The sequence below is a fragment of the Strongylocentrotus purpuratus genome, unplaced genomic scaffold (assembly GCF_000002235.5).
Source record: "Strongylocentrotus purpuratus isolate Spur 01 unplaced genomic scaffold, Spur_5.0 spur5_contig_839, whole genome shotgun sequence".
NCBI classification, from domain to species: domain Eukaryota; kingdom Metazoa; phylum Echinodermata; class Echinoidea; order Camarodonta; family Strongylocentrotidae; genus Strongylocentrotus; species Strongylocentrotus purpuratus.
The window spans coordinates 106,647-131,641 of NW_022145545.1; the positions used below are offsets into that span (position 1 = coordinate 106,647).

General features: G+C 38.4%; 3 protein-coding genes across 3 annotated transcripts in view; all 3 read right to left on the reverse strand.

The window, feature by feature from the left end:
• Positions 1–1,332: 1,332 nt before the first annotated feature.
• Positions 1,333–13,107, reverse strand: LOC105442955 (structural maintenance of chromosomes flexible hinge domain-containing protein 1-like). The gene is made up of 13 exons (XM_030987432.1): positions 13,089–13,107; positions 12,547–12,678; positions 10,981–11,127; positions 10,428–10,548; positions 9,496–9,615; positions 8,659–8,744; positions 7,161–7,274; positions 6,667–6,860; positions 5,654–5,766; positions 5,036–5,106; positions 3,640–3,805; positions 2,917–3,075; positions 1,333–1,950 (listed from the first exon to the last, which is right to left on the reverse strand). The coding sequence occupies exons 1-13, from the start codon at positions 13,104–13,106 to the stop codon at positions 1,799–1,801; spliced, it is 1,593 nt and encodes a 530-aa protein (XP_030843292.1). The 5' UTR covers position 13,107; the 3' UTR covers positions 1,333–1,798.
• A 1,820-nt stretch (positions 13,108–14,927) lies between these two features.
• LOC115924646 (structural maintenance of chromosomes flexible hinge domain-containing protein 1-like) lies at positions 14,928–19,273 on the reverse strand. The gene is made up of 5 exons (XM_030987320.1): positions 19,195–19,273; positions 18,369–18,526; positions 17,803–17,989; positions 16,068–16,138; positions 14,928–14,941 (listed from the first exon to the last, which is right to left on the reverse strand). Exons 2-5 carry the CDS (start codon positions 18,499–18,501, stop codon positions 14,928–14,930), a joined length of 405 nt encoding a protein of 134 aa, XP_030843180.1. The 5' UTR covers positions 18,502–18,526; positions 19,195–19,273.
• Positions 19,274–19,797: 524 nt separating this feature from the next.
• LOC105444851 (structural maintenance of chromosomes flexible hinge domain-containing protein 1-like) overlaps positions 19,798–24,995 on the reverse strand; it is a 30,588-nt gene continuing 25,390 nt past the window's right edge. Inside the window, exons 21-27 of the mRNA XM_030987330.1 lie at positions 24,675–24,820; positions 24,217–24,354; positions 23,331–23,511; positions 22,552–22,765; positions 21,704–21,833; positions 21,151–21,390; positions 19,798–19,997 (exon numbers count right to left, since the gene is read on the reverse strand). Coding sequence (XP_030843190.1) covers positions 19,824–19,997; positions 21,151–21,390; positions 21,704–21,833; positions 22,552–22,765; positions 23,331–23,511; positions 24,217–24,354; positions 24,675–24,820 — 1,223 coding nt within the window. The 3' untranslated portion in view covers positions 19,798–19,823. The remainder of the gene's footprint in view (positions 19,998–21,150; positions 21,391–21,703; positions 21,834–22,551; positions 22,766–23,330; positions 23,512–24,216; positions 24,355–24,674; positions 24,821–24,995) is intronic.

Sequence of the window (24,995 nt, forward strand, 5' to 3'; positions counted from 1 at the left end):
AGCTGATCTCAAACATAGTTTTCGTTCAAGGGATGCTGATTATTCATTAGGATGGATTTTGCTTTTTCTACTTTCCTATTTCGGCATAGATCTCTAAGGTTTAATTCTCGTCTTATTATCTTCTCCACCTGTCTGATGATTTTAATCAACATGGGGAAGTCTCTTTTACGACAATACATGTACCATACTACACAATCAAACGCGATGATACTTTCAATTGCTGATTTGTAGAACAACACCATTTTGGTGCGATCGACATAGAATGTTTTCAATTTTTTAAGAAAAAGAAAATAACATGTGTACACAAAAGAAATGTACCTATAAGTGATTCTTTTAAAGGAATGATAGTAACACATCTACACATGCATCATTTGTGTTAGTAATGATGACAAATTACAAAGATTGGTAATATGCATTATCAAGTTTATACCAAAGGAACGAAAGTCTAAATTTAATTATTTGGTTCAAAATGACAAGATAGCTCATATTATCAGCTCAATTATGACTATTGTTTTAAACGTCAGTCTTATTTGCCTATTTGCATAAGTTATTTCAGGTTTATATTTCATCCATGTGTTTTAAAATTGTATGAAAAGATGAATGATTACAATTTCATAAACATGTGTCATTCTCTAGCTTGTAAGTTTAACAATGGTTCAATTAAAACCCAGACAGTGTTGATTAGGAATTATATATACATCAAAACAAAATCCGTCAAATGTTGAAATATAGATAAAATCTATTAAAGATATGCATCTATAATTTGTAACACTAAAATTCGAAGATGCTCTCCGACTATGCATATATTGACAAGTGACAAAAAGTAATACCATACATTTTATACATCTTTTTTTTTTACAACAAATTAATGTTTACCTAAAAAAAAAATCCATGAGGGAATTAGTCTTTTTCCTTCTACAATTTAAAATATTTGTATCGGATGTGACTACTAAAATCTATGTTGCTACTAAAACAGAGAGACAAAATGGTTGGTTTATCATGTCATATTCAAAAGTCCATTTGTTTAGTGGATGATAAAACTGACAATAACTTAATGGCTAATCATTATTCAATGCCTGTAACTTTGATTTAAGTAATTCTCTCTGACTATTGGATACTTAATTTCTATAAATATCTTTAACTATGATATGTACACAGATAAGGCACTATCATATTATCCCCATGACCCTAGTCCCCAGTCAAAGTACATATAACAGAAGCACGCATGGAGGTTCACGATATAAATTGGTATTTACATCGCACACATACACATACACAAAGTCTATCCTGAATAAAAAAAATAGATTTTAAAGAACAAAACAAAATAAACAAACAACAAAATAAAAGAAAAGAGCAAGAGAGAGAGAGAGAAAAAAAATGAGTTAGAAAGGAGGAAATGAGGTAATATCATTATTCTATTTATTTATTCCACATTTCAGAATACATCATCACACATCCAAACAACATTCAGCACAAGATGGCTGCCATGGGCTGTTCGTACTCAAGGGTAAGTGTCGACCATCTGCAGATATCTGGAAAGATCACTAAAAGACAGTGTTTGCTCAAAGCCAGAACAGTGTTACTTTATATCAATCTACATAAAGGTGGTATGCCCACAATTTTTTACAAGAATTTGAGTTTCGAATACAAATCTTATAGACAATCTTGAACACACAAATGACGTTTACTGTGCTTCATATAGGTATTGAAGTATAAACATTGGCAGTGTGGAATGGTGGAGAGGGGGCCGGGTGTAAGAAGCAAACACATCACAGCTGAAGGAGGGGGGGTCATACAATTAGGGTTTCCTTCTTTTGGTTGGAGGAGCCTCTGGCACAGAGGGTGCTGACCGTCTTGTCGTTCCTCTGGACGTGGAATGCCCACTTGAGTTGGAAGATGTGATGGACATTGGAATAGGAGAATGATCTGTGCTTGAAGCTTCAGCCGATTCTATGATCGAGGACGAATGGGTAGAGACAATAGAGACACAGAAATAATAACAATATTCACCAAGTCTATAAACCAATGATAAGCCACGTTAACTGATCAATACAATGACTTAGCATGGTTAGCTATATTCCCTGCTTAGCATTGACTAGAGCAAATGTACTTACAAAATAAAAATGTTCACTGAATGTTTTACTTAAATGTTCTAAATTGATGCATTGACAAAATTGGGTTTTAAATACTTTGAGACCACACCGGTCATGCTGGAAGAAAGATCTGCGACTTTTATTCATGTAGTTTCACATGTGTGACAACAAACCTCCTCAAAACATCAACGATTTACAATCTTCCAATAAATTTTTCCATTAAATGGTGAAAAAATTCGGTTCTAGTAAATTACGTAAATGTGACACTAAACTTTAACCATGTGACGTGTGACTGTTGCCACTTCCACAGTTAAGTGTATGAGCAAGTACTTGGCGCGCTCAGTTCCAGAAATTCCAAGCAAGCGCAGAAGTTCTGTTCCACCTTCATCACTTTCCGTGTGATTATTAAAAAAAGTACTAATTTGAATCTATTGAACAAATCTATGAACATTTTTGGTCCTTTATGACAAAATAATGATTACAATAATAATAAATGTTGATATAGCGCATTTATCCATCACACAATGTGCTCAAGGTGTTCCAAAAATTACCCCGGCTCTGCTACCGTTTTTGATGCTCCCAGTATCCAAGGAAATATTTCCTATCGGTAGGCATTTAACACCTAGGTGGAGAGTGGCAAATGTAGATTAACAGATTGCCAAAGGACATCAGTGCTGCTGCGGGATGTGAACCACGGACCGCGTGATCGACAGTCCGACGACGTATCCACTAGACTACGACACCTCTACTGCTGAAATTCCAGAAGACATGCACCAACTACGAACTGATCTACTGATGTCAATTCTGAAATATTCGGACTTACTTATTTTCTCGTTGATGAGGGCAAGCTGTTCCTCATCCTCCTGGCAATCCCGTTGCTTGGTAACCATATCCCCTGATCTCAGGGCTGCCTCCTGGTCATTGTATTCGACTTGAATCAGCTCACGACTCTCCATGGCATGCATGATCTGCTCCAGGATTTCTGTATCATATTAAGAGCAAAATTGTAAATTTGCTCATGATTCAAAATTTCCAAAGGATATTTTATGCAGTTGATACTTTATCTGAATCTGATTGAAATTCTGAATTAATTTGCAATAAAATCTTTAAGAGCTATAGGGAAATGGCCACATAACGAGTACTAGAGTTGCGTTATAAGTCCTGTAAAATAATGGAAAAACATACATGCAGATATACAATATTTTCTGAAAGGTTTTAGGCTCAAAATTAGTCTTATCCTGTGTTTCAACTGTCTAGGAAAAGGATTTTGCAAGTCAACATGCCTGGGCCCGTCTTATCAAAGAGTTGCAACTGATCCACAATGATTACAAATCCTCCAATTAAGCAATCACAACGTTGACATTGCCTCTCATAATTATACAGTGTCACAAATGATTAAGAACCCAAATGTAGTTTGAAAATCAATTAGGATAAATTTTATCTCTCAAAGGCATCGGCCTAAGCCCTGTTAGACAGGTGATCTTGTCAAAAAGACAATTAATCGATCAGTTGAGACTGTACACTCTAGCTCTCTATGAGGACTCACCCATCTGCTTCTCCAGTGATTTTAACTGTGTGGGAGGAGGTTCACCAAAGACGCGTCCCCGAAGGTCTAACGGACAATGGTTCTCAAGTCCTCCGAACTTTCCGTTGGCACGAATACAGTCGCCTTCGCGAGTGAGGAGCGTGGGGCAGGGGATGTAATTCACAATCTGAAGAGAGAGAAGACAGAGAACCTTATGGTATGAAACATGGTTTACACTTTGAGATCCATAACAATTTTTGATCTTCATTCAAATAAACATGTATTTAGCTACATATATTGCATGCATGTTTGATGCAGCTAGGATTTACAGAAAATATACACTGTTGGTCAAAAAGGTGGAATAATTGTTTTTTACTCCAATTTATGGAATGATTTTGACAACAATTTATTCCTAATAGATCTAGAAAATAATATACATTCTTATATAATTTTCATGTACGTACATGTACGTTCATAAGTCATAACTGACAGTAATGCGGATTAATGCCTCACAAAAGGGCACTAATATAGCTGATCGACACGGTTTCGATCCTGGGGCCTCTCAGAAATAAGGCCATTGCTAAGCCATTGAATCATGACTGTACGCAGCGGGGGCTAGGGTGCGGGGCTGCCCCCACAAATACAAAAAAACAAAGAAAATGCAATAAATTATCAAAATATGATTGTATTTTCCCCCGGTCCCCAACAGGAAAAAATCCTCTGTAGGGCCATGCATTATGGTTCAAGGCATGGCCATACAGAGGATTTTTTTTTTTTTTTTTTTTTTTTTTTTGGGGGGGGGGGGGGGTCGGGGCAAAATACAATGAATTATTGATAGTTTATTGCATTTTTTTACCCTAGCCCCCGCTGCGTACAGTCATGATTCAGTGGCTAAGCAATGGCCTCGTTACTGTGAGGCCCTAGGACCAAGACCGTGCCGATGTGATGCATTTGTCCTCATTACTGTCAGTTTTAATTTAAGGACGTAGGTCCCCTAGTTGATTAGCATAGTAGCACACACAATCTTTAGCAGTTACGCAAAACAAACACTCACAAATTATTATTTAATAAAATCTGAGAATGTATACTATTGTCTAGATCTGTTAGGAATAAATCATTGTCAAAATCATTCCATAAATTGAGGTAAAAATAATTATTCCACCTTTATGACCAAGTCGGACAGTGTATATAGTAATTAATTACTCTTATTCTTAAGCATTTCAAAGCAAAGTCAGTATCATTTTTTGCACTGGAATAAGGTGACGTAGGACAATTTTTTACAGTGATATCTTCAGAAATAACAGGCATTTACTGTTTTATTCTTGCAATGTGATGAGATTCCTTAGCCTACTGTCATACCACCCTAAACACGATCAAAAACATCAGAATGAAGAATAAAACATCCCTAAACACTTACTGACTGTCTGTATGCTTTTGCGTCTATCAGTGTATCTAAGAGTACGGTATCGTGTAGCAAGAGACTGAAGGCTGTACAAAAAAAATAGGAAATATATAAATTGCATTGTAAAAAAAAATGATTAAACAATTGTCATGGTATATGAAGACACAGCTGCTTTAAACCCATCTCTACGTTAAAGCTCCATAAAAAAAAAATTGACTTCTATGACACATGCTTGGGGGACAATTACTCTGCAGGCGATTACTATTTTGTCAAATTCCGAACTTAAACCAAAATTTGCTAAACCTCTCAGTCATTTGAGGTACACGTAAATGTCATTCAGTTACCCTAACCCCTGAAGTATGAAATAGGCTCTGCTACTGCTATCACTACAATAAATGCAACTGTCAATACTACTTCTACTAGTTCAAGAATAATACACTCGGCATCCATCTATCTCTAGGACTGGGTTGGTGGAGGAGGAGGCAAATGCATTAATCAAGGTATTATATTCTGTTTTGTGCACAGTTAATGCTTACATTATTGCAATGTCCCTGCTATTGAAACTATCATAATATCTTTTTGGAAAGAGATTTCTTTTCATAGAATAGACCATCTATTGTGATCTCTACTCACCTATCCTACAATAGGCTTCATGACCTGTGAACCTTAAAAGGTGCCTTGCATACACAGGGTTGCCTGATGGGGTTCGACGATGCTGGGTGGGTACTCCCATGTGCGGTAGAGGCCTGTCCAAAAACACAAAAAGTAAGTTAACCAAAAAAGTTTAAAAGAAATACTTTGGGGAGTAAAAGCTTGTTCACATGACGTTGTGAACCACGTTTAAAAGAAAATCTGCTGCATATTTTTAAACGTTTATATAAATGTAATTGCGCGCAATAAATGTACTATGCATATTTACTTAGCCATGTTATAAAATACATAAAAGTGAAGCTTATCAAACCTTTTATAGTCATAAATATATCTACAAAGGTTTTGCCGCATCATATCTGAATGCGCGATATGAAAGGTCAGCGCGGGAACAATATTAAGACATTTTCCCCAGAGAGGATTGTTCAGAATTGGATCTACAGCCTTGGCCTAAAGCACGTAAAACAGAAAACCTTTCCAACGGATTTTTTACTATTAAGAAACTTATTTGTTACACTTAAGTAAATTGATAGAAATAGATTTATTTCTTATTGCTACATTTGGGATATTATTATATTGTTGTTATTAAGCCTCGTTCAAATATGAGACGGTTAACGGTGACTTTAAACAAACTTATGTAAATGTCATACTCTTCATATTTTTTGCAGTGGTCTACCGCGTCATATCTTAACAAGCCTTAACAATTCAGATCCCATCAAAAACAAGCTCATACAGAGTTCGGGGAGGATATATCCACTACAGCATATGGGTAAGCATGCATAATTACACCAGGTAACTTTAAAACAAAAAGGCTAATAAAAGTAATAGCATAGATGATACGGAATGAGGGTATGTTTTACCTGTCTATCTACCAATGAGATGACTATCTTTACAAATATTAATTATAATTTGTATTATACATACAAATCAAACCCTTCTTCATTCTTGCAATATTGGAGAAACTAAAATGAGAATTGAAGGCTGGTTTGCACACTCACTTGTCCCACTCAGTCATCAGGTCCTTTTTGTGGATTGACTCAATGGAGAGAACCTGTTGACGCCCTCCTGTGTTTTCAAAGACCTCTTCAGCCTTGGCGTCTGTGGTGGTGAGGACGCAGTTCATATCAAAGGACATATGCCATGATAACACAAAGGCAACATTCTCTTCTTCTACCTCAACCAGGTGTGCTACCTGTGGAGTATGGGAGAGTTAATAACAGTTAAATAAACATGTGGGACTATATACTGATAATTAGAGACATGTAACATCAAACTTTATTTTGATCAAGCTTTCTTCTTGCTACCAAGACATGAATAATGGACTTTCAAGCAATTTCATCCTTCAAAAAACGCAAGTTATCACTTTTCCATTTCACTACTAAACAGTTACTGAACATTCATAATACAAGTAAATAGGCTAATATAAATGAAAAAAAGGTAAAAGACTAACATCAGAAACTACACATTGGTAAATAAATGCTAATTTGCTTACCTTTCCAAGTATTTCACCATCCCGTGTCTCGTATGGCGGCATCCCGCATTTCCTTCTTGGTCTCTCTTCAATTTTTTTTTTAGTAGATGTCATTAATTCTTCCACTCCTTTTCTCTTCAACATGAAACAGAAGCAAACTGACATAAGTTTCTTATTCCTCTAAATGACATAAGTTTCTTATTCCTCTAAATCTGACATGAACTACTCATTTTATTAAGTTTTCTGTTGTATGAAGAAGATTTGCTTTATTCAAGTGGCCATCTACATATATCTATGCTTTCAATCCCCTTCCAACTTTCTTTGCATTATAATTATTACCACTTCAATTTATTTCAATTCTTCCACCTGCCCATTTTGAAATTTGCTATATTTCAAAATGTGCAAAAGACATTTTTTTGAAAATGTCTAATACATACAATGTAGCTGAGTAGCACGCACACACATTAAGATATTAGTAATAAGACGTGAGCAGAGCGTTCATTCTCCACAAGGGTGTGTAATTTCCCCCATTTTGTTTTTAATATACACAAGTGAATGTAAAATTTCATAATCCAATTGTATTTAATCAAATATGCAGATGATACTGTCATAAGTGGATTTCTACTGAATGATACTTGGGTTAATTTTGAGCAAGTCAAACAGTTTGTTGACTGGTGCGATAGTCGTCATTCGGTCCTGAATGTAAAGAAAATCAAGACAATTTTTTTTTTTTAATTCCGCCGCGTCGCGCCGTTCACCCCAACCCCAATTACATGAATCTTTGGTTATCCATGATCATTGTATTGAACAGGTTTTAGAACATAAATACTTTGGAACAGTTGTTCACAAGAAGCTAAATTGAAGGAAAAAACTCACAGATTATAGTTAGTAAAGCAAACCAAAGATTGTACTTTCTGAGGAAACTAAAGGAGTTCAGAGTTGATAACAGCATTCTAGTTCTCTTCTACCAGTCGCTCATTCAAAGTATTCTTACATTCAACTTTCTGTGCATGTATGGAATTCTCTCAAAGCAAAACACCTAAAAGCTAGAAAAACCAAGGAAAATTTCTCAACGAGTAATCCAAAAAGACCTCCCCCCCCCCCATCAGTACGCTAGATGAGAAATGCATGACTTCTAAAAGTTCACAATAATGTGCATGACCCCACCCACACCCTTCACTCCTGTTTCAATTACAATCTTTCTGGCATTTGTCTATCATCTTACTCTGCTATCTACTCTTCTTTAGCGCCTGATTTTATACCTTTGTAGTAATGTATTCAAATTTGTTTGTAAATCTAATTGATGATATTGTTGTGTGCATATTCTTGTATTTTTATGCTAGTTATTGTTATCTTATGCCAGTGGAGGTCAACAAAATTTTTGTTTAACGTGGACAATAACATTTGAATCTTGAATCTTGGAGTGCAATAATTCAGTCTTATGATACCAGTTGTGGGAAGAAAATGTTGCGAATTCTTTAATGGTAATTCCTGCCTGTGAAGTACATTGTGTTCTCACCGTTGCTATCTGTGCATCCTGGACTCCAAATAGTTTCAACTCTTTTTGTAACTCGAGCTCATTCTTTGCAGCATCCTTAACAGATTCTGTCCAAAAAACAAACAAAAATTGAATGAAACGCTAAATACGCAATTCCCTACGAGTACATTTAAAAAACAACGACACATATCACAAATGAGGTACACAACACTTCTTAAATTTTTTTAAAATTCTTATTGTAAGAAAAGTATGTAAACAAAATAACTTTGTTTCCAAATTAAGTGCACGCATACAAACTAAGAAATTGTTTGATAATGGAAAGTTCCATTCAAGTTTTGCAAACGATTGTCCCATAATAGATTAACAGAATAACACATTTCTTAACTTGTTAATATCGGATGAATACATATACAATGAGAGAGGGAGAGGGGTAATGGTCTGTTGGTTGTTTTTTTTTTTTTTTTTTTTTTTTTTGGGGGGGGGGGACTCTTTCCTGTGGTGGTTATTCAGAGGCGATAGTTCTGGAGGAAGGAGTGGTTATCATTTTTATACGGAGAAAAAATGGCTATATTGCAGTAAGCAAAAGGTCTGGATGAAGCTTTTCTTTAATCCTTGTGCTTTTCATTTCCTCTCTCCACAGAATCACATCTGGGCCCTGTTTCATAAAACTTTTTATCAATGACAAATGCTAAATTGCTATGACAAATTTGCTCTCAGCCAATCAGATGCCACGATTTCAGTAGCTTATAACAGTAGCTTGTAACTTGTTATTGATACCAAGTTTTATGAAACAGGGCCCTGATCCGCCTCCCTCGAATCTCTTGAAAATATCCTAGACATGCTCCTGTGAGCCGTTACCTTCGAGCATCTGTAGATGCTGCTGTTCCTTTTTAAACAGCTCTTTGTGCGCCTTGATAGAAGCAGTGAGTGTGTCTCTCTCCTTCAACAGCTGAGACATCTCCTGCTGCTTCGCGGGATCTGGGTACAGGAATAGAAATTTAATTTCATGGATTAAACATCCAAGAATTTTTTTTTTTTTTTAAATCACAAATCAGAAGAAAATCAGTAAGAAATGCCTTACTTTGTATCACGAGCACAATATTTTACATTCCTAAAATCAAAACAATACTTTTGGGGGAGGGGTGGCATTTTCATCCCAAGAGGAGTACAATTTATAAATCATAAACCATCATAACACATAAACAGTTAACACATGTTACCACTGTAGGAGCCAACATTAAAAAAATAAAAAATACCATTTTCTGGTGTGTGATTAAGTATCAAATGTTGTGTGAAAGGTTAAAACTTGTGGAAAACTCGATCACAAAGAAAACCTTTCAGTTTTCCCTAAATCTGTACTAACAAAAATGCTAGTATTACTACTACTACTATGATTTCTACTTTAGAAAGTATAAGTAGTAGTAGTATTACATGGTTTCATATAATAATGAATATATTAATTGAATGATAAATGTAAAGGTCTTTGCTTTAATAGATCCCTTGCAGGGTACTATTTCCTTGAGCAAGGCATTTTATCTACATTGCTCCTCTCCACCCAGGTTTGAATTGGGTACCTGGTAGGATGCGAATGTCATTTTGGTTGGATTAGCATTTGCAAGAAGGTGACTAGCTAGAGTGCTCCCCAGGGACTGGAGATTGTGCACTGTAATGTGCACCATAATCATGACCGGGATAATATAACAATGAAAGCAATTTGGTCAGGTAATGGAGACGCGCTATATAAGAAGCAACGGCAAAGGCACGTGTTGTCATATTCGTGTTGTGCTTACCATTACAAAACAGAAATGGCTGAATGTACGGCTTCACTTCAGGTCCCTTGCTCTTCAATGAGAAGTGTAAATTGTACTCACTTCCATCATGTCCTGGCGAATTCTCTTGAATTGAGATGTTCTAAAATGAAATAAACTAATTTCTAGTCAACGAATTCTTTTCCTTGAAGTATATTCTATCAGTAAATTTCAACTATTTCATGACCAAACCTCTAAAACTTAATTCATCAAACATATTGTTTACTTGTTTGTAATTATCATTTGTTGGCAACTTTCTAGGGGAGAGGAAGGACTTGGAGGGGAAGGAAGGGGGAGGAAGGGGAGGGGGTGGAAGGAGAAATAAATGATTGGAAGGGGGAAGTAAGGGGTGGGAAAGGAAGCGGGGAGGGGATGAGGAAGGAAGATAAGGGGAGAGGGGAGAGAACAGGAGGAGCAGAAGGAGGGGAGGAAGGGAAGGGAGAGAGAAAAAGAAAGAGAAGGGAGAAGAGGGAGGGGAATGGGGAAGTGGATGGGTGGAGAAATTAGGGAGAGAAATGAATTGTACGAGACTGACCTGTATGAAGCAAATGCCTTTATTCAACGGGAACTGCATCATACTCTTATTGCCCTGGAGTTTAGGCAGCTCAGCTCCATTGTTGCCTTTCACATGAACTTCAATGTTATCCGTCAAATCTTTGCCGGTCACATTCCCAAAGTCATCCTACAAGTACCATCAAACAAAGTGGTTAACATCCAATTGTTCTTTGGATGATTTGCTTGCCAATTTCAAATAAACTTATTGACAAAGGAAGTCTAGAGATCAAAGAAGGTGAAGGTTAAATATTTATAATGATATAAATTAGTTTCACGCAACTAGCTTGTTATCCTCAGGGGAACGATCCCCCTCCAAGGGACTTGGTAGTGAGAATGTATTACCAAAGGGCTGAAGCACACGTACATTGACTTAGTTTTGAACCCGGGCCCTCCCGGTTGTGAGACAACTGCTATATATACTACTGAGCCATTGCACCTCCTCATGTGTTAAAAAATCCAAATAGGCCAACAAACAAAAACAGCAAAATGCCTAAAACAGACACGCGTACCTGGGCCAGTATTCACTTCGATACTTAGAATAAGTAAGACATTTACTAAGTAAATTGCTTTAATAGCTAAGAACTTTTCTTATCTCGTATTTAAATCACATTTTAGACTTTTGCATACGTAAGACAACATCTAAGTAGAATACTTTCTGATAAGTATTGCGACATCAAACGGTCAATCAAAAGTAATGCGCAATCAACGCGTCGCAATTTATTTATTATTTATTATTTATTCGGCAATTCACAACAAATATAACAATATAAATATAGGTAAACAAACATTTAGAGAATGTCAATTATAAATGCACAATCTTCCTGGAGGTCCTCTGAGTGCATCAGTTGGCTGCCGGAGAAGAGGAAAGCAAACTAAATCACTGTAACCGTAATGGTCCCTCTTCCCGACCAACTGGTGCACCCAGAAGACCTGCAAAATATGGCATGAAGGTAATTAAAATGTATAACATTTCATAAACAAAGCAGCTAACAAAAACAAAGCACGAGGAGGAAATCAAATTTATATACTGAACATTAACATGAGGAATTAAGTCTGGCTTAAAAACTATTTCATAAAATGTCTAGAGTAGGTAAACTGAAACCATGAAGTTTAAAACTGACAAAAGAACAATAAAATAATGCGCGCTAATATAATTGTTATGATTCATTGTTATGATATTGCGTTAGAAAACCATATGCCTGCCATCGCAATCAAGGTCTTCACATAATTGGCTTAAGTCTGGTAGGGAGCTGTCTTTAATTTAGGGGAAAATACTTGGCCAAAAGCTTGAACTGAATACCAAAATTGGCTAAGTATTTTATCTAAGCCGAAGACTAAGTAAAATACTCATATTTCAAGCTTGAGTATGGAATTGAATACGGGCCAAGGGCTTGAAATCTGACAAAATCTTTTTTGTTATTACATCCATGTTTAACCCATTCGATTTAATTTTGATATAACACACAGTTTCAATTGACACCAGCCCATTTTCAATGAGTTACCCCCAAATATGGGGCAGCTTGGTCAGAAGAAAGAAGATACTTACCACAAGCTGTAGCCTGAGCGCTTCGCTGAGAGTCCTGCTATGTGCTTGAGGTGTATTGCATACAGTTGGAGTTGGTGGGGCTATATCTGGGATCAGTTTCACTGGTGGACCAGGCTGGATATCAAACCCGATCTGAATGGGTTCAAGAAAAACCACGGAAAAAACACACTCACAAATACGAACAGAGGTATTGAGGATGGGGAACATCTTGTGTGATCTCTACAAGTCTATTGCTTTATAGACCGAGATGCCACTTTAATCGAAAGCCCCATTATAGGGGTTTATACAAAAGACATATAACTTTGCTGGAATTGAGCATTGATAACAACTTGAACGAGGGATGAAGGGATGGGGGGTCTAATTTGAGATACTCTGTACGAGCGAAACCGATGACTGCCGCACAACAACCCTGATCTGAGGAATTTGGTTAGTGTAGGAAATTCTCTGTGGAACAATTGCTGCCAGTGCATGTGTCTAGTAACCTACCTTGGTGGGGTTACCCTTCAATACACCCCTTCCTCCCTATCCTTTCCCCTACTCACCGGTTCAGAGTAGAGCATCTGTTGACAGGCGCGGATCCAGGGGGGGGGGCCGAGCGTGCCTTGGCCCCCCCCCCCCCCCCCCGCAAAAAAAAAAAAAAAAAAAAGGAGAGAGAGAGAAGGAAAAGAAGGAGAGAAAGGGAAAAAGAAGAGGAAGAAGAAAAGAAAAGAGGGAAAAGGCGATTGGGGGGAAGGACTTGCCTCCCCCTTCCCCCCCCCCCCCCCCAATAAAAAAATAAAAGAGAAGGAAGGAAAGGGAAAGAAAAAATAGGAAGAAGAAAAGAAAAGAAAGAAGGGGGATATCATTTGCAATTTTCCCGCCAACAAGTTGTGGATCGAGGGGGGGGGGGGCAAAAGACCCTAGCCTCCCCCCCCCCCCCCCGTCCCCGCTAAAAAAAGAGAGAAGGAAGGAAAAGGAAAAGAGGAGAGCTAAAAGGGAACAAAAAGAGGAAGAAAAAAAGAAAAGGGAGAAAAGAAGCGGAGATCAGTTGCGGTTAATCCCGCCAACAATGTGTGGAGCGGGTTGGGGACCAAAATGACCTTGCCCCTCCCCCCCCCCCCCCCCAGCAAACCTAAAAGAGAGATAAGGAAGGGAAGGGAAATTGAAAGAGGAGAGAAAGGGAAAGGAAAAAAAAGAGAATGAAGAAAGGTAAGGGATATCAGTTGCAATTTTCCCGCCAACAAGGTGTAGATCGGAGGGGGGGGGGGGGGGGGCACTGGCATACTGATAGGGGAGGGGGGGGGGGGGGTTGGAGAAGTAAAATTCAAACGTGGTTTATTTATAATTCCATAACGGTTGTTAACAGATAATGCTGAAATGAGATAATTTTCCTCACTTCATGCGTTTGTTGGAAAATGACAAATTCCTAAATTTACAGCCAGGCAAGAAAATGCTTCTTGAGGTGCCTACATATCAGGGCCCGCGGAGCAGCGGGAATCGGGATCCTCGAGCCCCTCCCCCACACTTTCTTTGAAAAAGTATATTAAAGAGAAATAGAAAGAAAGAGAGCGAGAAAGAAAAAATAGTTAACTGCCAGTGTCACATTATTATGGGGTATCAAAATATGCTCATCTGACCATGATTAAAATTAATGCCTAAAATCCTAAGGGCTCTGCCCCCTGGATTCCACCTAGGGCCCTAAGGCGGGCCCTTAGATGCTCATATGACGGTCATTTAATGCCTTAAACCCTGATTTCTGGGGGTTCTGCCCCCTGGACCCCACGCCAAATAGTGTTCTGCTAGTGTCACAAATAATAAGGTATCAAAAATGCTCATCTGACCGTAATTAAACGCCTAAAACCCCTGAGCTTCTGGGGGCTCTGCCCCTGGACCCAACCAAGAGCCCTTAGGCGGGCCCCTCGATACTCATCTGACCGTAATTGAGTGCCTAAAACCCTTGAGATTCCGGGGCTCCGCCCCCTGAACCCCAAGCCAATTAGTGACCTGAGATTGTAACAATTAGGTATCAAAATAATGCTCATCTGACCGTAATTAAATGCCTAAACTCCTGAACTTCCGGGGCTCTGCCCCCTGGACCCCGTCTAGGGCGCTAAGGCGGACCCCTGAATGCTAATCTGACCGTAAATTAAAACCTTAAACCCCTGAGCTTCCGGGGCGGACAAGGTATCAACATAATGTTCATCTGACAGCAGGCGCGTAGCCAGGGGGGGGCGGTGGGGTGGTCCCCCCATAAACGCCGGCCAAAAAAGAGAGGAGTGTAAAGGAAGAGAACGTAGGAAGAAAATGGAATAGACAAAGAACATATTTGAAATTCAGACAAGGATTAAAAGTCGAGAACGGTACAACGAATCGTCTTCTTTCTCTAATGAATTAATGAAACGTCAAAGCTTCCGCCCTACGCGCGGGGGAGGACAGGGGGAACTTAATTCAGACGAGGATAATTTTCGGGTACGGTACAACGAATCGTCTTCTTTCTATAATAATTTAATGAAACGTCGAAGCTTCCGCGCTTCGGGCGAAAGGGGGGGGGAATTGATTTGGACATGGATTAAGAGTCAAGAACGGTACGACGAATCTTCCTCTTTCTCTAATGATTTAATGAAAAGTAAAAGCTTCCGCGCTTTGCGCGGGTGGGGGAAACTAAATTATTTTCGAGAGCGGAACAACGAATCGTCTTCATTCTCTAAAAATTTAATGAAACGTCGAAGCAGGGGGAAAACTGAATTTAGACAAGGATTAAGAGTCGAGAACGGTACAACGAAACGTCTTCTTTCTTTAATGATTTAATGAAACGTAAAAGCTTCCGCGCTTCGCGTGGGAGGGAGGGGGAACTGAATTTAGACAAGGATTAAAAGTCATAACGGTACAACGAATCGTCTTATTTCGCTAATGATTTAATGAGACGTAAAAGCTGTATTCAGACGAGCATTATTTTCGAGAACGGTACAACGAATCGTCTTCTTTCTCTAATGATTTAATGAAACGTAAAAGCTTCCGAGCTTTGCGCGGGAGAGGGGGATGAATTAAGACGAGGATTAAGAGTAAAAAACTGTACAACGAATCGTCTTCTTTTTCTAATAATTTAATAAAACGTAAAAGCTTCCGCGCTTCGCGCGGGAGGGGAAAAACTATTTTCAGACGAGTAGGCACGTACGGAAGGGGGGGAGGGGGTTAGGGGGTTGACCCTCCCCCCTTCGGTTTTTTATTTGTGTATTTTGGAGCAAACCCCCCCCCCCCCCTTTCTGTGATTTTTTTTTTTTTTTTTTTTTTTAATTTAAAAAAAAAAAAAAAAAAAATATGCCAATGGCTGACCTAAAAAAGGTGACCTCACCCCCTCCCAACGGAACAAAATGTCAAATTTTCAAATCTCGAGACCAAAAAAAAAAAAGTGTCCTCTCCCCCCCCCCCCCCCCCCCCCCCCCCCCCCCCGTTTATTTAGCGGCTGGCTGAGTCGTTACGATTTTTTTTCGGACCAAAAAAAAAAAGTGGGCCCCCCCCCCTAAGAAATCCTGGATCCGCGCCTGTCTGTTGATCCACGGAAGCTTGAAAGATTATCGAGTGCATGCGTGCCTCTTCGGGTAGTTTTCGTTTTCTACAAAGTAAAAACAATTGATGGAGGTACTACCTTATCATTATCTATAAAAATTCTTAATTTTCAGTTATTGTTTGGTGGTATGGGAGAGATGTGTACACCTCTAAGGCTACTTTTCATTACCTTCACATAATTTATCACTTATTCTTTTTTAAGGGGATAATTCAGCTTTTAATAAAGTTTTTCCCTCAGATTTACATTCAAATTGTGGTCCAAAATGCTTTAATATATTGATGTAAAATGATATATAGATAATAATTGATATAAAACAAATATATGTATAAATACAAAGGTACATACTACAACATTTGATGTATGATTCAAAATGATCTAATCTGACTGGGCAAGAGGCAAGAGTCTCTTTCAGTCAATTCTAAAAGCGAATATCCAATAATGTAATAATTTGTTCTCTGCCTCTTTAAAAAACTAAGTCTTACCTTGTAAACTTGATAACACATTTACATTCCCCCTAGGCACGGATTCACACCATCAGGCAGCTTGGGCACATGGGCATATAACATTTAAAGTCAGTCAAGACCATGAATTTTAAATTTTAAGAAATAGTTCAACAAAAAACAGCCCCTTCAAAGACAGACCACCTACAAAAACGTAAAGGCCCATAGGAAAGTGAAAAGTATGCCGCAGACCTGCCGCAGATCTGCAACAGATCAGACTTTTAGTCTAGTCTGCGGGAAAAAATGTCTGCCGAAGTATGCGGCAGAAAGAATTTTTTCTGCAGACTTGCCGCATACCAGTATGCCACAGGAACAGTCTGCGGCAGATCTGCCACAGAAAAGTGGGAAATTATACAGTCTGCAGCAAGGCTATAGGCGGTCATTTTGGAGGACCGTGAGGTTGCAGGCCCAGGTGAGCCCAGCATGATCTTGTTAAATCCTGAGTTAGCACTGTTAATTGTCTTGTTAGCTTCTGTCAATTAAACCAAACAATTTGCTTCAAGTTCTAGCTGGTACCATAAGAGGAATTTGTTACATAAGAGGAGACTGAGGAATTAACAGACTGTTTCAAACTTTTTTGTTGTGTCATATGTGATCTTATCATCAGCCCCACTAACTCACTTTTTTGTTGTAACTCTTGTGTAATGTGTGCACAGTAGCACATGGTTCTGTGACTCATAGTACTCTGGACTATATGTGTATGCAGTGTATTCCTATACCTCTACCTCTACTTCTGCATTGTGTTAAACCCACATTTGTAGAATTTTTGAAGCAAGTCCAGCACCTGTTCTAGCTGTTTCTCCTAATTCAAGTTGCTAGAATGTAATGATGCAATGCATGGCTCTCCAGCTAGCCTTCCTGCAAGACTGCATACTTAATGCCACATCCACTGGGGTGGATATGAAAGAGTATGCGGCAGGTCTGCAACAGGTCTATATGGGATATGAATATTCATGATGAAGAGTCTGCGGCAGATCTGCCGCAGACTCTTTGTCATAGCCTTTTTTATGAATATCCATAATGAATAATCTGCGGCAATTCTGCGGCAAAACTAATTTGTATTTGAAAAAGATGACTGTCTGCGGCAGGTCTGCTGCAGGAGTATGCGGCAGGCTCATTTCTTTCCTATGGGTGTGGAGGCCTGCCCTAGGTTTGCAAGAAGTTGATGTTGTAGAAGTTATCTTTAGAGTTTCCACTTGTGTTTCTCACCTGCAGTAGAAATGTCCTTCCCTATCCTCTTCACTGGGCTTGTCCATGTCTGTCATTAGCGCGGTCGGTGGTGGCGGACCAGGGTGTTGATCGTTGGTAGTGGACTTCCATAGACTCATGGAGATCTTCTTGTGAGGGATGTTGGTCATGGTGCTCTCATCAGCAGCAATTACTGATATGTCAAAATCTAGGAGATTGAAAGAGAGCACTTGATTTGCTACATTGGAAAGATGTTTAGGCAAACCAAATTGAGTACTAACAGACAATTGACAACTAAAATAGTTTCATCATCATTATTATGATTGCTATCCCTACCATCTTGCTGTTCCCACTTTTCTTTTAATCCTTTTCATAAGTATAATCACCATCATCATCATCATCATCATCATCAACATCGTCATCGTCACCATCATCGTCACCATGAACGTCACAATCATTATCACCATCGTCTTCATCATCGTCTTCATCATCGCCATCATCATCATCATCATCATCATTAACATCATCATAACCATCATCATCATCAATATCAGCGTTGGCATATCGTGCTTCACCCCTACACTAACCTGGAAAAAGATCCCCAGCAATGTAGACACACTCCTCTTTGTAGTCCACCTGAAGTTTTTGTGCCTTCTTGGGATCTGGCTTGAGTTCAACAGCAAGATCAGAACTCAAGAGGGATGACCACTCCATGGACATTTTCGCATGTAGTTTGTACTTCCCACTGTTAGGTAACAAGATAACGGAGACAGCTGAGATGTTTGTTTCTAAATTCATCTTATATCCGCCATACAAAGAATCTGCGTAATCGGTCCATTGTGCATCATGTGATGAAATACAATTCACAAGTTATCATAAGCTAAAAGCAGTTGTGACGAGCCATGATTAGAATCAAATGTACTATTCATAAATACTGTACATGGCATACGATATCAAACAAAACAAATGCATAGTGTATCATGATGTCATAAATTGGCATTTATCCACTGTTGAAGGCACATGCATGCGATGATGTCATCACTATGTGTTTGATATGCGCAAATATTGATCACTTCTTCAAAATTGTTTGTGCTGTATTGTAAGTTGTAGATGATCATTAGCAGATCAGTAGATCTAGGCTGTAGAATTAATCTGAATCTGAATCTGAATCTGAATTTAGTCAAAGGCCCCTCCTATTTTAAAGATTTATTTTTGACTCCATCTTTCATTCACATGAAGATCATGCAAACGATCCCAAACACAGCAGTTTCAGTAATAATCTTTTTTTTTTAATGAGTGGTCTGCAAACATTGTGCATAATTGCCTTTTTAGCATAACTTTAATCAAAGGTAATCATCAAATTGAAGGCTGAAATCCACCACTCTTCCTGACAGATAACATGAATCAACTCACCAGGGACCGGATAAGGTCAGCTTCCCAAAGGTAACTTTACCACCACTAAATGACCTTGCTTTTAGAGGTTCAGTTGACGATACCTGCATGCAGAAAAAAATGGAGCATAGTGACGTGACTTCATACACTCATGAAAAAGAAAAAAACAACAACAAAAACCTCTATATTTCATAGAACTAAAACTAAGTAGTTTGATTAATGTTTCCACCCATCATAATGATCAAGAACTGAAAAAGAATGTTTCAGAAATGAAAAGCAGCCCAGCGCCCTTCAAGTTTTGTATTTTCAGAGTCGTATGGAAATGGTGCGGTATAGTGGCTCATTCACTTGACTCTAAATCCAAGGGTTCCCTGCCTAGCACTAGCTAACATCCTGTGGCAGGCATTAATCACTATTTGTCACTCTCTGTCCAGGTGTAATTTGTTACCTGGAATGCTAGATCGTTCCATAATTAGCCGCTCAGATATGATTGATGTTATAATATGAAAGCGCCAGAGGCATCATGGCGGATTTGTGAGCTATAGCCTCAATCACTACACTTTATTATTACAATGGTGATCTACAATGTCTGACGTAGATCCTACGGCCAAAGAGATTAGGGAACCACTCATTTATTGTATATTTCACGTCTAAGAAAATTGAGAAGATGTTAAAAGATGGTGAAATGCAACACTCGCCTTTAATGTCTTGTCATATTGCAGTGAGATAGTTGTGTTTACATCGGAGATTAGATTGCCAGATTCATCCCGAACTTGAAAATCCAATGGATTGCTGATCTGGACGCCATCATATGCTATCAGTGTCTAAAAAGAAGAGGTGCATGATTGTCACCATTATTATCATTCTCAGCATTGTCAATGTACTACAAGATCACCATGACGAACAAATTATTACCACTAACTACATAAACATCATCTACTCCACCAACATAATTCTTCAATGATTCAACTCTGCGAACCACTAAAAGCACCAAGCACACATATCTCCATCCTTTCACAGTTCAATACATATTTCTTAGCACCTTCAACTCCCCATACAAACCAATGTTTCCTACCTAGCATCCCAATTTCCTCCCCACCCACTCAAACTTTTCCCCTACCTGTTGCTCTGATAAATGCTCCCACACAAATTGATCCGGGCTATATTTATCAAAGATACATGGTAAGGGTTGTACTTGGGTTTAGAGGTATATAGGTATAGTTTTGGTCATGCGATTGCATTGTGCAAGAAACGTTGTGGAATCGATAATAAAAGGTTGATCATCTAGCATATTAGTATTGGTGTGTACTGCAAAATGATGAGAAATGTGGCCCCGTCTTGGTAAAATTACAAGCACGGTTCACAGAAAGATGTATATGGGACTACCCTATTTCTATCCAGTCCGGATAGATATAATAATTTACCAAGTAAATCAATTAGTAGGAGGTTTCCCAGTAAAATTTGTATCGTCACGTATGAGTCAAAACATATCCTTGCACATGATTGGTAATAAGAGCTTCTATGTTAGTTTTTGAGAGGGGGCGTTTCCAAAACTGGTCTATACCTTTCAGGTCAGGTTTAGGGTACGTGTAAGGGCTAGGACTATGGATAGGGTTAGGGTTAGGTATAGTGTTTAGTCCAGGGGTGAAGTTATACATTCAAGTAAGTGTAGGATATGGCCTCCTGTTCAGTTTTCATCGTAGTGGTTCTCTGATATATGCTGCAGTGACAATTGCTCCTGGCTTTATTTCATCAAAGGTATAGGGTTAGGCTTTGGGTTTAGGTTGTAAATGGGTTTTAGGTTGGGTTTTAGGTTGGGTTTAGGGCGAGGAGTAGGGTTAGGTTTACTAGGTATTCGGTCCAGGGTTGACATTTTGAATTTGGTCAGTAAACAAAACTGACAAATCGTGGCTGGAGCAAGTGTTGTACAACCCACCGGAGCATGTGTTATTTACCCCCTCCCCCTAGCAACCATACCTCCTTTGCCTTCCAGCCCATCGCAAGCAGCTTCGCAGGTCGGCCAGGAAGCACCTCTAATCTGATGTGATCCGTGAAGTCGTTGTACGTCACCAAGACCTCCCTGACCCCTACCGTTGAACCCTCAAACATGATGTTCTGAAGGCAAAAGCCCACGTTAGGTAGAAGGGTTTTCTGCAGGACTTCGGTGTCTAGATCCTCTGCCTTCACACTGAGGTTGCTCAGGCAATCATGAGGGAGCTGTAGAAGGAACAAGAGACTCTTAGAGATATGATATTGATGCATGTCGATTTAGAACTGTTGATTGCGATCGAAGGGGCATTACCTCAACTTTGAAAATAAATTTTGAAATTAAAAAAGTAGTCAAAATAAATTATGGGACACATAATTTGTTGTGAATAGTGATGATGCTACAGAATTTCTTTGAAAATAGGTACCTTTAAAGCATCCATGTTTCAAGTGGTTCTATAGCTCATGTATAAAGCAGTAGGCCTATGGTAAAAACTTTATGAATTGAACATTTTCCTTGGGACTTAAGTCTTTATTCTCTTACCTCCTGTATAGTGTTCCCATTTTCATCAATGACATGGACGACAATATCACCATCCAAGATCTCTCCAAGCTTCACCTTTACACTTTTTTTGCATTGACACTTGATCTTTGTGGCCTCGCCAGGGATTGGCCTGAAATTTGTTTACAAGTGTAAGGATTTAAAACATTTATGTTTTTTGTTTTACTTGACTGTTAAGAAAGCATATACACGCTTGTAAGTAAGCAATCAGGGGACCGACACCTTTAAGTCCTCTCCAAGGGACTCGGTAATGAGGATTAATGCCCTACCAAAGGGTAATAGCGCAAAAATAACAATTATAAAGATTTTAAACATTCATGTTTGTTTGTTTGACCCGACTACTAAAAAGCAAGTACATGCTTGAAGGTAAGCAACCAGTGGACGGACGACTTTAAGTCCTCTCAGAGGGAGTTGGTAATCATTGAAGACTATCTCCTTAATAAAAAGGGCACTAGGGCATCGACTCGGTTTCGAACCCTGGACCTCCTGGTTTCAAGACCACTGCTCTATCGTTGACTCATCATGTCTCCTTTTCTTTGGAAAGATTGTTGTTGCTGGGTTTTTTTTAACACTTGTGTCAATTTAATTATTAGTTTTTTTTCTTCTCATTTACTTAGGATACACAATTGTTATTTACAGGGTAGTTATAGCAGTGGCTTCAGGGATGTTTTTGGATTGCCCACATACCTATTATATAGGTAGCTGAAATAATAGTATTTTGTTAATGTAGCCGAATATAACCACAAATAGGTCATCACTTAAAGCTTTTGTAATACAGAGTGCACCTCCACGTCGTTGAAGTATGTGCATCTGTTTTACTCAATACTCACTTGATGTTGAAGGAAAAATCGAGGCCCGATCTATCAGTGAAGCTTATACGACAGAATTTGGAATATCCCACCGTATTGGGGACCTTAATAGGGGGCAAGTACCCCTCCATGAGGGTGGAGGAGTTGAAGCTGGCTAACCAGCTGAACTTGAATTTGTTTGCCAGCTCCTTGGTAATCTTCATGTGGTTATCTCCCTCATCAAACAGAGCGAAACCTGATAGACAAAGAATCAAACGTACAGTTTCATGTTATTCTGTTTTCTATTTCATTTCATTTCCAAGAACATAAGGAGTATATCAATAAACAAGTATACATGAAAACAAAGTACAAGAGTAAATACAATAACAAAAGAAAAGAAACCATCAACTAATTCCTGTGGATTACAAAAAAAAAATTATATTAGCTGAAGGTATAGTACATAAATATATATAATTAAATAAGATATTATACACTATACAATATCAAGAAGAAGCATAAGACAAATCATGAGATAATAAATATAAAACAAGTATACTTTGTACAGATCGTAAGAGAGGGATCAAAGCCTTGAATCCACATGATGTGCTAGGCTACCTTTAAAAATCTCACGAAAGTCTCATACACAGATAAGTGAGTATACTTGAAGGGGATGTTTCTTTCTTTTTCCCATTCCCCTTTTTTGAACACATAAAATCTTGTTTATTGTGAACATGCCTTATTTTTTTAATTACTCGATTTAACAGCGTTTCTAATTGATAATAGAATATATCCCTTGAAATATATGACTGTTCTCTACTCACTGATCTGTGATGTATCCTCTCCGGCCGTCCACTCAATATCTCCTTTGGGTTTCACCTCGACAGGTTTTTTCTTTGGGTCATCAAGGTACTGGTGTTGGCAGAAGAATACCTTGATCTTACAGGCGCTGGTGCTGGGTTTGACAGTGATGACTTTCTCTACAGAGCTGACTCCTTTGATGTGCTAAGGGAAGATTAAAACAGAGATGACTATTCTCACGTGTCAAGAGACTTTGTCAGAGATTGGGATTGGTCCAGATTCGCGATAGATTCATGCTACAAAATAAATTAATACAAATACCATTTGCTGTTGTTGTTTCAATTTATGATAGTTTCTTGCCGTGCAGTTTACTCTTATTAACAATTTGCAAAAAAAGATTTCGCAAGAGTTTCTGACTTAATGTTGAAATGTGCATTGCAAATGTTTCATATATTGAAATTGACTACGGTAGTCCAGTTTGGTTTTTTGTTTAAAATAAGCACAAAATTTGTACATGCATATTTTAATATACATTAATAGGAGGTACAATGGCTTAGAGAACAGAGCAGGATAAGTAAGATTCTAACCAAATATAGGTGTACAATACTCTTCAACGAACAAACATTCTTAAAGACCTACACGTAGTCCTTCAAATGTGATCTTAAGTTGTTTTTCCACTGAAACTCCTTAAAAAGATAACTTGCTCCTTGACCAATCAATTCATTTTAATCCATTACGATCTTTTTAATTATCACAATCTTATAAAACATGTTAGAAGGAACGTTTCCATACCATGGACAGGAAATAATTGACCAAACTCTAATGCATTGGAGAATAATAAGGTTGAAATCATTTAAAGGAAAGGCGTTGCATTCAAAGGATCAGTTTAATACGGAATTTCCATCTTACCAGTAGTTCAATTTTGGCAGTGATCTCGTGAGATTTCTTGGAGATGTTCTTGATGAAGATAGGGTTTCCAGTAAGAGTAACCTTCCCTGAGTTACTGCAGTCTGCTTTGTACAAAGGCAACCCAGCCGCACCATGAAACTAATGAAATAAAAGACAGAGAGTTGGACGTAGGATTAGTGATTTGCACAAGTTTTGCAATTGCCCTTTATGTTCGTATCGCAAAGGCCCTAATCGTTAAAAAAATCTGTGTATGTGAAGGGGTATGAATGGAACAATCACCAATCTTTATCAAACACAAGCCCGAATTAACCTTACTAACCTACATGTATATGACCTATTCCCGGCACATAAAAACATGTACTGATTAAGACATTTCCTATGTCAAATTTCTTCCCAGTAGAACTTAAGAACACCTTTCACCATATTAGATTGTGATGGAAAGAAATAATTTCCCATACCTTGCACTGGACTACAAGTTTTGGGTGCACTGAGAAGTTCCCTGCACTGTCTCTGATCTCCACCGATATAGGAAGCGCTTTGCGGTTCTCTATGCAGAGGTTATCAGTTTCTTCAAACGTTGGCACAGTGATCTTGTGTGGCTCACCTGTAGAAAAGAATAGGATTGTATTGCTCTAAAATGATAATAATAATTATATTGACAAGAAGAGCAACAATAACAACAACAATCACTCCAACAGCATCAACAACAGCCCAAGGATTAGATAGCTCTAACTTAATAAAGTGCATTATCACGCTCAAGACACCTCTAAAGTACTAAT